The following is a 14402-nucleotide window of genomic DNA, read 5'->3' on the forward strand; positions in this document are numbered from 1 at the left end:
CTGCGTTTGTGACTTTCATCTTTACTCACAGTCAATATATGTGGGGGGCTTCCTTTACCTTTGGGGATTTTCTCTGAGGCAAGGTAGGCTTTATTTTCTATCTCTAGGGCTAGCTAACTCTGAGGCTGGAGCGCTCCACGGCTATTTTTAGTGTGTGTGATAGGATTAGGGCTTGCGGTCAGCAGAGCTCCCACATCCCAGAGCTCGTCCTGTATGAGTTTAACTATCAGGTCGGGTGCTCCTAACCACCAGGTCATAACAGGTTTGCCTATGGGGGGTGCTGCCTTATACTACAGAGTCTGCCTGTGGGGGGGTGCTGCCTTATACTAGAGTCTGCCTGTGGGGGGTGCTGTCTTATATTATAGAGTCTGCCTATGGGGTGGTGCCTTATACTACAGAGTCTGCCGGTGTGGGTGCTGCCTTATACTGCAGGGTCTACCTGTGGGGGGTGCTGCCTTACACTACAGGGTCTGCCTGTGGGGGGTGCTGCCTTATACTACAGAGTCTGCCTGTGGGGGGTGCTGCCTTATACTGCAGAGTCTGCCTGTGGGGGAGTGCTGCCTTATACTACAGAGTCTGCCTGTGTGGGGGTGCTGCCTTATACTGCAGGGTCTACCTGTGGGGGGTGCTGCCTTATACTACAGGGTCTGCCTATGGGGTGCTGCCTTATACTACAGGGTCTGCCCATGGGGTGCTGTCTTATACTACAGGGTCTGCCTATGGGGTGCTGTCTTATACTACAGTCTGCCTATGGGGTGCTGCCTTATACTAGAGTCTGTCTAGGGGGTGCTGCATTGTACTACAGAGTTTGCCTTTGGGGTGCTGCCTTACACTAGAGTCTGCCTATGGGGGGTGCTGCCTTACACTACAGGGTCTGCCTGTGAGTAGTGCTGACTTATACTACAGAGTCTGCCCAGGGGGTGCTGCCTTATATTATGGAGTCTGCCTGTGTGGGGGTGCTGCCTTATACTGCAGGGTCTACATGTGGGGGGTGCTGACTTACACTACAGGGTCTGCCTGTGGGGGGTGCTGCCTTATACTAGAGTCTGCCTGTGGGGGTGCTGCCTTATATTACAGGGTCTGCCTATGGGGTGCTGCCTTATACTTTAGGGTCTGCCCATGTGGTGCTGTCTTATACTACAGAGTCTTCCTAGGGGGTGCTGCATTGTACTACAGAGTTTGCCTTTGGGGTGCTGCCTTACACTAGAGTCTGCCTATGGGGTGCTGCCTTATACTATAAAGTCTGCCTATGGAGGGCTGTCTTATACTACAGGGTCTGCCTATGGGGTGCTGCCTTATACTTTAGGGTCTGCCCATGTGGTGCTGTCTTATACTACAGAGTCTTCCTAGGGGGTGCTGCATTGTACTACAGAGTTTGCCTTTGGGGTGCTGCCTTACACTAGAGTCTGCCTATGGGGTGCTGCCTTATACTAGAGTCTGCCTATGGAGGGCTGTCTTATACTACAGGGTCTGCCTATGGGGTGCTGCCTTATACTACAGGGTCTGCCTATGGGGTGCTGCCTTATACTACAGGGTCTGCCTATGGGGTGCTGCCTTATACTACAGGATCTGCCTATGGGGTGCTGCATTATACTAGTCTGCCTATGGGGTGCTGCCTTATACTACAGAGTCTGCCTGTGGGGCTGCTGCCTTATACTGTACTACAGGGTCTGCTTATGGGGTGCTGCCTTATACTAGAGTCTGCCTATGGGGTTTTGCCTTATACTAGAGGGTCTGCCTATGGGGTGCTGCCTTATACTGCAGAGTCTGCCTATGGGGGTGCTGCATTATACTACAGTGTTTGCCTATGGGGTGCTGCCTTACACTAGAGTCTGCCTATGGGTGCTGCCTTACACTAGAGTCTGCCTATGGGGTGCTTCCTTATACTACAGTCTGCCTATGGGGTGTTGTCTTATACTACAGGGTCTGCCTATGGGGTGCTGCCTTATACTATAGTCTGGCTATGGGGGGCTGCCTTATAATACAGAGTCTGCCTATGGGGAGCTGTCTTATACTACAGGGTCTGCCTATGGGGTGCTGTCATACTACAGTCTGCCTATGGGGTGCTGTCTTATACTACAGGGTCTGCCTATGGGGTGCTGCCTTATGCTATAGCGTCTGCCTATGGGGGGCTGCCTTATACTACTGAGTCTGCCTATGGGGTGCTGCCTTATACTACAGTCTGCCTATGGGGTTCTATTTTATACTACAGGGTCTGCCTATGGGCTGCTGTCTTATACTACTGAGTCTGCCTATGGGGTGCTGCCTTATACTACAGTCTGCCTATGGGGTTCTATTTTATACTACAGGGTCTGCCTATGGGCTGCTGTCTTATACTACAGAGTCTGCCTATGGGGTGCTGCCTTATACTACAGGGTCTGCATATGGGATGCTGCCTTATACTATAGAGTCTGCCTATGGGGGGCTACCTTATACTACAGTCTGCCTATGGGGGCTGCCTTATGCTAGAGTCTGCCTATGGGGGTGCATTATACAATATAGAGTAGGCCTATGGGGAGTGCATTATACTATATGGAGTCCTATGGGGTGCATTATACTACATTGAGGACTATCTGGTGCATTATGCTATATTGAGGCTATCTAGGGGACCACCATACAGTGTGGAGATTACATTGAGGGGGGTCATCTTACAGTGTTGGAGCCATCAAACAGTTTGAGGGCTACTAAGGGGCCAATATACTGTGTGGGTGGTACTATACAGTGTTTGCGCATTATACTGTGTATTAGAGAGCATCATGCTGTGTATAGGGGAGCTATACAGGGGTAGACTCGGGACATTATTAAATGTTAAGTCGGCACTTATTGTTATACGGGAACTCAGGTTACTGTGACTATCAAAGGGGCAAGACAGAGCAATATTACTTTCTAGGGGACAAAATGTGGGCACTTGCACCTGGCATTACTATATTTTAGAGGGTTGCTTTAGAATTTAGAGGGCACAGAGAACCACACAGCAGGTGCAGTAATAGAGACATATATGGCAGCAGCGGCTTAGCATTGGGGTATCAGCAGGATGAGGAGCTTGTGCAGGTTGGGAATAGATGGTGATGGCTGAAAATATGAGGCGTAAAATGTGTCTTTGTTGTTTTCTCTGCAGACGAGTCCTGGCTGGAAGAAGTTGTCATGTCGGTCTGGGCCAGATGGAAAAGACGTGAAAAGTAACGATTCCATCAGAAAGAACGTCAGCGGTAAGTCATTATCTGTAACTGTGCTGTGTTCTGTAATATGTTCTGCAGGACTAGTATCTACCACTGACCATATGGCAGTAATATCAATATTGGTCTTTATATAGAGATTATTTTCAGTAACAGCGCAGTCATCTACTGAGGTTCTCCTCCACTATTAGAGTACGTCACCCAGTTGTAATCAAGGTTACCTGGTTAGGGGCCACTCAGAAGCTTTGCACCCCCTGAACCAAAACCCTAGCTACGCTTCTGCGCTGCGGTATTCACTAATGAATGCTGTGTGTGTGTGAGCAGACTCTAATCAGGAATTAACAGGTTGGTGACTATAAAAACAGGGCCCTCGGCACAAGCACTGCAGCCTCCACAAATCCTTTTCGACCCACGGCCTGGAGACTCTCTACCCCTGCCCTAAATGGTCCTCATAGGCATAATTGGTCTTTAGAATTTACAATTCATCAGTTTATATCTCCTTTTTCCATGGATTTCATGATCACTTTAGAAACACTTTTGTTTTGCATCATTTATGAAAAGTAAATAAAAATGCAACACAAAAAAACGTTTCAGACATTTCAGCAAAAATGTGCATGTTAATTATCTTTAGTTTAAAGGTTAGACCACATGGTATGGCAGCTTTTGTGATAGTATCGTACAAAAATGGGTACATATTCTATGTGTCAAAAAGGACCTTAGAGACAGATATTGGTAGTTAATAACATATTACTGATTATATAAAAAACCAAGTAATGTTAACCTTTTCTTTCAAAGGCCATTCCTGTTATCAACCGGGCTCAGATCATTGATGATGCATTTAATTTAGCAAGGTAAGCATGTACATTTAATGGCAGTGGCAATCTTTTTTGATTAATTGATTTAGTAATCACTTTTTATTTCATTCTTTTGGTAGGAGGGATAAGCGAAAAAAAAACCAAACAATAAATCTAGAATTGTTTTCTACTTTTAGGGCATTCTCTGGGCAATACAGTTGTCAAGTTAACTTTCTTCTGCAAGTCGATACACTTTTTGCCATACCCAATTTGTATAATTTATATAGATTTTTTTTTTACTTTAACTACTTATGCACAAGAAAATCAGTATTCTGATTACAGAGCTGTGTGAACATTTATTTTATTTCTGTACAACGAGCTGTAGTTTTATTATTCATATCCTGAAATATGTTCCTGATTACTTTTGATTTCATTACTTCTTAGGTGGGATGAACAAAAATAGCAATTATCCCATTTTTTTTAAATATTTTTGATTGACGGATAAATAAATAAAAATAAAAATATAGTTTTATAGTATGGGTCGTTATGGATGCAGCAATACCAAATGTTGGGGTCATTTGTTTTTTTCAAAATTAAACAATTTTTTGGAGGGATGTGAAAGTTAGGATTTTTTTTTAAACCCTTAAAACATTTTTTTTTTACAATATTTAATAGTCCCACAAGGGGATTTAATCAAGTGATCATCTGATATGTGCTACTTATGTAGTGCAGTGCATTATCCCAGCCTGTCAGTGTTATACTGACAGTTAGCCTATTATAACCCAACTACAATAGAATCTAGTAGGCTTTCTGTATGTATGCACGTTTCTATGAAGCTGTCACACTCGGGTCAGGAGATCCACGCCTAGTCCCTGCATTGCAGTCTGACGTTGGACCAATTTGTACAGACGTCTGAATGCGCCCTTAGAGTCACTTAAAGTATGCAGGTTATATATTGTACAACATTTTGTGCATTACATCTAATAAACCTGTACTGCAATGGGGATTTTCATTTCGTTTGTTTTTTAGAGCTCAGATAATACCAACTACAAGAGCACTTGAAACCACAACATTTCTGCAAAATGAAGTGGAGTATATGCCTTGGCAGGCAGCTCTGAACAGTCTTAGTTTCTTTACCCAGATGTTTGATCGTTCTGACGTATATGGACCAATGAGGGTAAAATGCCAGAAGCTATTATCTCTCTTGTTAAAGAGGTTGTCCGAAACCTAAAAGTGACCCTTATATTCAATATCTATTTAACTTTAAAACTACCTACTTTTGTAATGTACATCAATCAAAAATTCCCTATTGTTCCCTCTGTACTTTAAATTCCTTTGTATGTGTTTTCTTTTTCATTTCCGATGATGTTCCATTTAAGTCTCCCAGTATGCATTGGGGATTCTCGTACAGACTAACATCAGAGGACCAAGGCTGCTGTCACTCACCGCGGTTTCTCTTTCCATCCTAAAATGAAGCGTCATCAGGGGGCTGACACTGTAGTCAACCACAACAGCTGCTGTTACTGCCCTGAGACGGCAGGTCTTCAGTAGTGTCTATTTCCGGAGTTGGGCTAGTCTGTTTTACTGAGCATGCGCCGGTTGTTAATTCTCGTGCATGCTCTCCATGCTCACATTGTTCTCTCCCTTTCAACGTGCATTAGCAGTGTTCTCCCTTGGCTCATCACTTTTCTTTAGAGATGGCAAGGAAGCACACAATGGCAGTGCACAATGAAAGGAAAAAACCATGGCCAACAGGGAGACCATACTGAAAATGCATCAGAATTGATAAGTGGCGCATGATCCAAGGAACTAAGACTAGCCCGACCCCTGAATTTAATGTCACTGATAGTAACATAGTAACATAGTAACATAGTTAGTAAGGCCGAAAAAAGACATTTGTCCATCCAGTTCAGCCTATATTCCATCCTAATAAATCCCCAGATCTACGTCCTTCTACAGAACCTAATTGTATGATACAATATTGTTCTGCTCCAGGAAGACATCCAGGCCTCTCTTGAACCCCTCGACTGAGTTCGCCATCACCACCTCCTCAGGCAAGCAATTCCAGATTCTCACTGCCCTAACAGTAAACAATCCTCTTCTATGTTGGTGGAAAAACCTTCTCTCCTCCAGACGCAAAGAATGCCCCCTTGTGCCCGTCACCTTCCTTGGTATAAACAGATCCTCAGCGAGATATTTGTATTGTCCCCTTATATACTTATACATGGTTATTAGATCGCCCCTCAGTCGTCTTTTTTCTAGACTAAATAATCCTAATTTCGCTAATCTATCTGGGTATTGTAGTTCTCCCATCCCCCTTTATTAATTTTGTTGCCCTCCTTTGTACTCTCTCTAGTTCCAATATATCCTTCCTGAGCACCGGTGCCCAAAACTGGACACAGTACTCCATGTGCGGTCTAACTAGGGATTTGTACAGAGGCAGTATAATGCTCTCATCATGTGTATCCAGACCTCTTTTAATGCACCCCATGATCCTGTTTGCCTTGGCAGCTGCTGCCTGGCACTGGCTGCTCCAGGTAAGTTTATCATTAACTAGGATCCCCAAGTCCTTCTCCCTGTCAGATTTACCCAGTGGTTTCCCATTCAGTGTGTAATGGTGATATTGATTCCTTCTTCCCATGTGTATAACCTTACATTTATCATTGTTAAACCTCATCTGCCACCTTTCAGCCCAAGTTTCCAATTTATCCAGATCCATCTGTAGCAGAATACTATCTTCTCTTGTATTAACTGCTTTACATAGTTTTGTGTCATCTGCAAATATCGATATTTTACTGTGTAAACCTTCTACCAGATCATTAATGAATATGTTGAAGAGAACAGGTCCCAATACTGACCCCTGCGGTACCCCACTGGTCACAGCGACCCAGTTAGAGACTATACCATTTATAACCACCCTCTGCTTTCTATCACTAAGCCAGTTACTAACCCATTTACACACATTTTCCCCCAGACCAAGCATTCTCATTTTGTGTACCAACCTCTTGTGCGGCACGGTATCAAACGCTTTGGAAAAATCGAGATATACCACGTCCAATGACTCACCGTGGTCCAGCCTATAGCTTACCTCTTCATAAAAACTGATTAGATTGGCTTGACAGGAGCATCTCATGACAGCAGCTGTAGGGAGGGATTGCAATAACAACCCCGATAATGTACTATTTTAGGGCAGAAAAAGAAGCAAGGGTGTGTGACCGCAGCACATGACCCTGACAATGTTCTGTTTAGGAATCCCCCTTATATGGTATGGGGCTTTTCATGTGCGGTTTATTTTTCAGGGGCTGATAGTCTATATAAAAGAAAATGATTTGTTTTGCAGATAACTCACCCATTCCAATAAATGGGTTAATGATTAAAACTGACAACTCTTCCTGAGAAGAAACATACCAGTAGTTACAAAATCAGTGAACTACTTTTCAACAAAATGATCTTTGAAGTAATATGCAAGTTAGGTGTTCGGTGCCTCTAGTGTGGTCCAGTACACCATCTCTCAATCTGGCCGCCCGGCTCCTCTCCCTCTTAATAATAATAAAAATAATAATTTTATGTATATAGCGACAACATATTCCGCAGTATTTTACAATTAAGTACAGACAATAAATATATCCCAAAATAACACATAGTTCACCAGTTACAGGAGGAGCGAGGGCCCTGCTCGCAAGCTCACAATCTATAAAGAATAGAGGGACACAATAGGTGAAAAGTGCTTGTCATGCATGGTCCAGCCATCATTATAATAAATAGAGCATTTCAAATAAGCTGCAAAGTCAATCGTAAAGAAAAAAAGTCAGGCTTGCCGCACTACATGTTTTGTACCCCCAGCTGATGGCTTTTAACAAATAAAAGTTACCTCTCGTTATGGATCGATGAGTGCCGCCTCTCCTCTTTTCTTTCTTCGATTGGAGTCAAATAAGCTGCATGATCTGGTCACCAGCCAGAATCTGTCTAAGTACAGTCACCAAGTGAGAGGAAATGGACACAGATGAATAGGAGAGACCAGATTTGGAGCAAAATTTAGAAAAGGGAAACAGGGAAGAGATATATTAGTGAAGTGAGGTGATAAGCCTGTCTAAAGAGATGTGTTTTGAAAGCATGCTTAAAATTGTGGGGGCTAAGTATTAATCACATTGTCTGGGGTACTGCATTCCAGAAAACTAGCACAGCACAAGAGACGCCTTGGAGATGGAAGTGGGAAGTTATGGAGGATGCTATTCTTAGATTAGTTGCAGAGCATGGGTAGGATGATAGAAAGAGATGAAGGAAGAGATGTAAGGAGGTGCAGAACTGTGGAGAGCTTTGTGGGTGACTTTATATTGTACTCTGCAGCAGATGGGTAAAATGACTGGCACAAAGTGGAAGCATTGGTGTAGCGGCTGAACAGAAAAATGGCACTAACTGCTGCATTCAGCATGGATTGGGAAGGAGAAAGTTTAGTAATTTGTTATTATCATAAATTGTGCTTTCTTTACATAGCGCTATCTTCTATAAAGCATAGAGTGGAGTTGGTTGGCCAGATTGACTGAAAGAGGGTGTACCGGACCACATATGATGCATCAAACACCTAATTTGTACATTACTTTAAAAAAACAAATTGAGAAGTAGTGTACGCATTTTGGCACTACATATGCTTCTTATCAGGGAAAACTGCTCACTTGGTGCTCAGTTCATAAAGTAATTTTGCCCCGACAAACTCCCTTTAATTATGCAATCTTTCTTTAAACAGACTTATATGAAGAAGCAAGTTACACCTCTATTTAACTATTTCAAAGACTTATCAGGCAATTGGACGATCAGACCTTCAACTTTAACAGAACAGTAAGTACAAATTCTATAAAACTTGGGACTGATATAGCTGTCCGATCCCAAGGATTGGTGGGGGTTCAACAACCAGCAACCTCTCCGATTAGTTGCCTGAAGCGTCACCATCACTCATCAGGCACAACGCCGTACACTTATTAGAGGTACTGCAGTTTCCTGAAGCTCAGACCCATTCACGTGACAGTATATCGGTATATGCCGTAAAGAGAAAAAAAATTAAACTCCAGAATGGTGTTTTTTTGGTTACAAACAACTCCTCAAAACGATGCAATAAGAAGCAATCTAAGCGTCGTATCTACCCCAAAATAGAATAATTAAGTCACCTTGCAAAAAACAAGATCTCACACAGCTCCATCAACTGCAAATTTAATATGGGTCTCAGAAAATGGCGACAAAAGCTATATTTTTCTCTATGAATTTCAGATTTTTTTCCCACAATTAAAAAAGCTCCGCTTAGAAGTCTGCACACTACAGGTCCCCTATGCAGGACAACATTGCCTCATTAGCTAAATAACATACCGCAAAAATACAGCATCACTTATATCCTTAGAGAAGGACTTGCTTTATATACGTATCACTAATATACTAAGCGATTATATGATTAAGACTCAGGAGAGTTAAAACGTCATACCATTCCGGTTGCTTTTTGTATAGTTGTCATTTGTCCCTATGTGATGTTTATGATTAATAAAAATTACACTTTTTTGCATATATCATCAGTAGAGTGTACGGTGTCTTCTAACTATAAATTTAAAAAAAAGTTTGGCATCAATGTAATCGTACTGACCTGAAGAATCATAGTTCCAGGTCATTTTTACTGTACAATGAATGGCAAAAAAGCAAAATTAAAAAAAAATATGAATTGAGGCTTGTTTTTTTTCTCGCAATTTCACCTTAGTAGGAATTTGTTTCCCTTTTCCAGGACATTAATTGTTAATATGAATTGTGTCAATCAAAAGTATAACAAGCCTCATAAAAAACAGGCCCTCGTATGTGGATGGAAATATAAAAAAGTTATGACCCCTGAAAGAAGGGGAAGAAAAAAACAAAAGCACAAAAACTAAAAATCACCTGATCCTTAAGGGTTAAAAGACTAAGCTATTAGGCTCCCTCCTTCATTTATATAGCAGTGGTAAACTGATAAAAAGTATTTAATTAGAAGTGGGAAACTTTAGGCTGGGATCACACATGCGAGAAACACAGCCGAGTCTCGCATGTTAATACCAGGCATAGCAATACATGCAGCCACACGCTCTGCTCCCGAGTGCCGGCGGCAGTGCCGGGTATTAGCATGCGAGACTCGGCCGTGTTTCTCGCATGTGTGATCCCGGCCTAATACATGAAGAGAAATGTTATAAAGACAGAAATGGAAACAAACAGAATACTTTGGTTCTTAAGGCTCCTTCACACATCAGTGATTCCCTTATATGTAAAAAATGGTAAAAGTGTCATCAGTGCAGATTTTCACCAGATTTTTGTCAATGTGTCTGTTTTTACCATTAGTTTTGTTCACGGTTTCATTAGGTTTTCTCAGATTAAAAAAGTAAAAGCTTCTTATATCCCACAGTGCAAAAATGGGCCACACATGGTTGGCATCTAACTGCTGTCCGATGTTTTTCACAGACACATAGACTTGTACTGGTGAGTTTCAGTTTGTGCAGACGCTCAGATCAAAACCAGACTAGGCTCTGTAATTCTGCGCGGACTACTAAGTCTGAGTAAAAATCAGACATCTGAATTACCCCATAGACTATCAAAGGTAGGAGCACAATCCGTGAAATATGCAGAGAACACTCGTATGAGAAAAACGGACATGTGAAGGCATTGTCGGTCTGGGTATAAAATCAGACATCTGAATTACTCCATAGACTATCATAGGTAGGAGTGCTAGCCGTGAAAAACGGCAAGAACACTTGTATAAGAAAAACTGACGTGTGAAGGCCGTGTCGGACTAGGGGAAGCCAACTCCAAGGCCCCACTTTTCAGCTCCATATAAATGTGCCGTTATCATCAATAACAAATGTATACATAACAATGAACTGGGTAGATATCAATATGGTGCTGCATTTGTCTGTATATAGTGATCCACATATATTGTGCCAAGAACTGCTCATACAAGAAGGTGGTGGGTTGCCCACTCTTGTACAGGAGCCCATTGCAGGATTCTCCTGTGGGCCCGTCCAAGCCTGTTTGAAGGAGCCCTTATGTTAGGCTGCTTTCACAAATCAGTTTTTTGCCATTAGTCGCAATCCGTTGAATTTTGAAAAAAAAAACGGATCCGGCGAGTGATGCCGCCGGATCCTTTTTTCCATAGACTTGTATTAGCGACGGATGGCCTCACGTTTCATCCGTCGTTTGCCAGATCCGTCGAAAATTGTTGGTCCGGTGGCCGGAGACAACGCACAAAGAAACGTTTTTTTGTGTCCGTTGAAAAAACACACAGCGACGGATCCGACGTTTGCTAGAATGGAAGCCTATGGCACCAGATCCGTCAAGTGATGGAATCCGGCGACGGATTCTGTTTTTTTAAACTGAGCATGCTCCCATTTTTTTAAAATCAAGTTAGCCGGATCAGCTAGTCGGATCCGGCGAAAAAACGGATCCGTCGCATCAGTTTTTCACAATCTTCGACGGATCCGTTTTTTTCAAAATTCGACGGATTGTGACTGATGGCAAAAAACTGATGTGTGAAAGCAGCCTTAAAGGGCCACTGTCACCCCCTCCAGCCGTTATAAACTAAAAGCCACCTTGTGCAGCACTAATGCTGCATTCTAACAAGGTGGCTCTTTTAGTTTTTGGTGCATTTATTCCCAAAATAAAGCGTTTTATAACTTCTCCAAAATACCTCTCTTTAGCCAGGGAGGCAGGTCCTCACCCCCCTGCTTGAAACGCCACACTGCCGTCACTCAAATCTTCTGGGGTGCCGGGCGCCGCCCCCTCCGCACTGTTTTCGCATGAAATCCGGCGCCTGCGCTGTGTAGTACTGTCTGGTGCAGCCGTCTGACGTCACAGCCAGGCTTGCAGACTGCGCCTGTGCGGCCACCCACCTTGGGAATCCCAGCCCCACAGTGTGTTTTTCATTATGCACAGTGCGGGGCTGGGATTCATAGGCAGGGCGGCCGCACAGGTGCAGTCTGCAAGCCAGGCTGTGACGTCAGACGGCCAGAGCTCACTGCGCCTGCACCAGACAGTGCTACACAGCGCAGGCGCCAGATTTCATGCGAAAACAGTGCGGAGGGGGCGGCGCCCCAGAAGATTTGAGTGACGGCAGTGTGGCGTTTCAAGCAGGGGGGTGAGGACATGCCTCCCTGGCTAAAGAAAGGTATTTTGGAGAAGTTATAAAAAGCTTTATTTTGAGAATAAATGCACCAAAAACTAAAAGAGCCACCTTGTTAGACTGCAGCATTACTGCTGCACAAGGTGGCTCTTTTAGTTTATAACGGCTGGAGGGGGTGACAGTGGCCCTTTAATGGCAATGAGGATAATATGTAACATTTTGGAAAATTCGTATTGCACTTATAATTTGATTAAGATATTTTTTCATTATCTTTCTATTTTGTATATTTTCTAACCTACAGATACCAAGAAATAAATGCAGTCAATATGGGTTGCAATTATGGAATCACAGAATGTGGAGAACTGGCTACCGAATGGTTTAGAGAATGGATGAATACAAATGTTAATCCGTAAGTCCTGTGACAGATGCATATGCAGATCACCTGGCCCAGTAGAGCAGACAATTTCTATACTTTTTTCCAGCCTTTAGTTCTACTAATATGTCTTTAATGATATGGCAAACTGGTACGTAAAACTGAAAGTACAATAACATTATTTTCTGTGTCAAAATGTACAGTATTCATGCAAATCTGAGATCCACCATCTACTGCAATGCTATAGCTCGAGGGGGAGAAACTGAGTGGAATTTTACATGGGAAAAGTTCAAGAGCACTACTAATGCGCAAGAGGCTGACAAACTCCGAGCAGGTCTGGCGTGTAGTAAGGAACCCTGGATTCTCAATAGGTAAATAAGTTGAAAGTTTGATACATTTTATTTTTTAGAGATTTATTTCTCAGTATCATAAATTAGTAAAATTGCAAAGTGCTTATAAAAACAAGCAACTGTGCATATGTCCTCTTATTCAAAACTTTCTCCACTCTTAAGAATGGGATTGAGGGGGTGATTTTTAATGTTACTGTTTGCTACATGTTGCTAGGTTACTGGCTACTTCTGCAGTCTAGCAGAGGTGGCCGGATTTATAGGTAAGGAGCACGCTCTTGCTAGCTCTTTGCTATAAACCTTGTCAATGATATTCAGAAGCAATAGTCACTTGATCCAGGCAGCTTCTGTGACCCTGCAATTATGCTTCTGCGTGCAGCATATGAGAGTACGCAGTACAGCGCAACAATGCTGCTGATCCAAACTGTCAATCATTCAGGAGCGAACAGCCACCCAGCAAGCAGAAATCCACATGGAAGGGTAGCAGTGCACTCCTGAAAAGCATACATTAGTTCAGTCCTTTAAGGCTGGCATTCTTCAAAAGGAAGCAAATGATTATATAGTAACATAGTAACATAGTAACATAGTTAGTTAGGCCGAAAAAAGACATTTGTCCATCCAGTTCAGCCTATATTCCATCATAATAAATCCCCAGATCTACGTCCTTCTACAGAACCTAATTGTATGATACAATATTGTTCTGCTCCAGGAAGACATCCAGGCCTCTCTTGAACCCCTCGACTGAGTTTGCCATCACCACCTCCTCAGGCAAGCAATTCCAGATTCTCACTGCCCTAACAGTAAAGAATCCTCTTCTATGTTGGTGGAAAAACCTTCTCTCCTCCAGACGCAAAGAATGCCCCCTTGTGCCCGTCACCTTCCTTGGTATAAACAGATCCTCAGCGAGATATTTGTATTGTCCCCTTATATACTTATACATGGTTATTAGATCGCCCCTCAGTCGTCTTTTTTCTAGACTAAATAATCCTAATTTCGCTAATCTATCTGGGTATTGTAGTTCTCCCATCCCCTTTATTAATTTTGTTGCCCTCCTTTGTACTCTCTCTAGTTCCATTATATCCTTCCTGAGCACCGGTGCCCAAAACTGGACACAGTACTCCATGTGCGGTCTAACTAGGGATTTGTACAGAGGCAGTATAATGCTCTCATCATGTGTATCCAGACCTCTTTTAATGCACCCCATGATCCTGTTTGCCTTGGCAGCTGCTGCCTGGCACTGGCTGCTCCAGGTAAGTTTATCATTAACTAGGATCCCCAAGTCCTTCTCCCTGTCAGATTTACCCAGTGGTTTCCCATTCAGTGTGTAATGGTGATATTGATTCCTTCTTCCCATAACCTTACATTTATCATTGTTAAACCTCATCTGCCACCTTTCAGCCCAAGTTTCCAACTTATCCAGATCCATCTGTAGCAGAATACTATCTTCTCTTGTATTAACTGCTTTACATAGTTTTGTATCATCTGCAAATATTGATATTTTACTGTGTAAACCTTCTACTAGATCATTAATGAATATGTTGAAGAGAACAGGTCCCAATACCGACCCCTGCGGTACCCCACTGGTCACAGCGACCC

At 42.9% G+C, this 14402-nt stretch overlaps 1 protein-coding gene across 3 annotated transcripts in view; it reads left to right on the forward strand.

The window, feature by feature from the left end:
* Positions 1–14402, forward strand: part of ANPEP (alanyl aminopeptidase, membrane) — a 277202-nt gene that overhangs the window by 258474 nt on the left and 4326 nt on the right. For all 3 annotated transcript variants that reach the window (XM_069766191.1, XM_069766190.1, XM_069766189.1), the window contains exons 14-18: positions 3972–4027; positions 5000–5147; positions 8715–8806; positions 12388–12495; positions 12663–12830. In XM_069766191.1, the coding sequence (XP_069622292.1) occupies positions 3972–4027; positions 5000–5147; positions 8715–8806; positions 12388–12495; positions 12663–12830 (572 nt within the window). The remainder of the gene's footprint in view (positions 1–3971; positions 4028–4999; positions 5148–8714; positions 8807–12387; positions 12496–12662; positions 12831–14402) is intronic.

Source organism: Ranitomeya imitator, chromosome 4 (assembly GCF_032444005.1).
Source record: "Ranitomeya imitator isolate aRanImi1 chromosome 4, aRanImi1.pri, whole genome shotgun sequence".
NCBI lineage: Eukaryota > Metazoa > Chordata > Amphibia > Anura > Dendrobatidae > Ranitomeya > Ranitomeya imitator.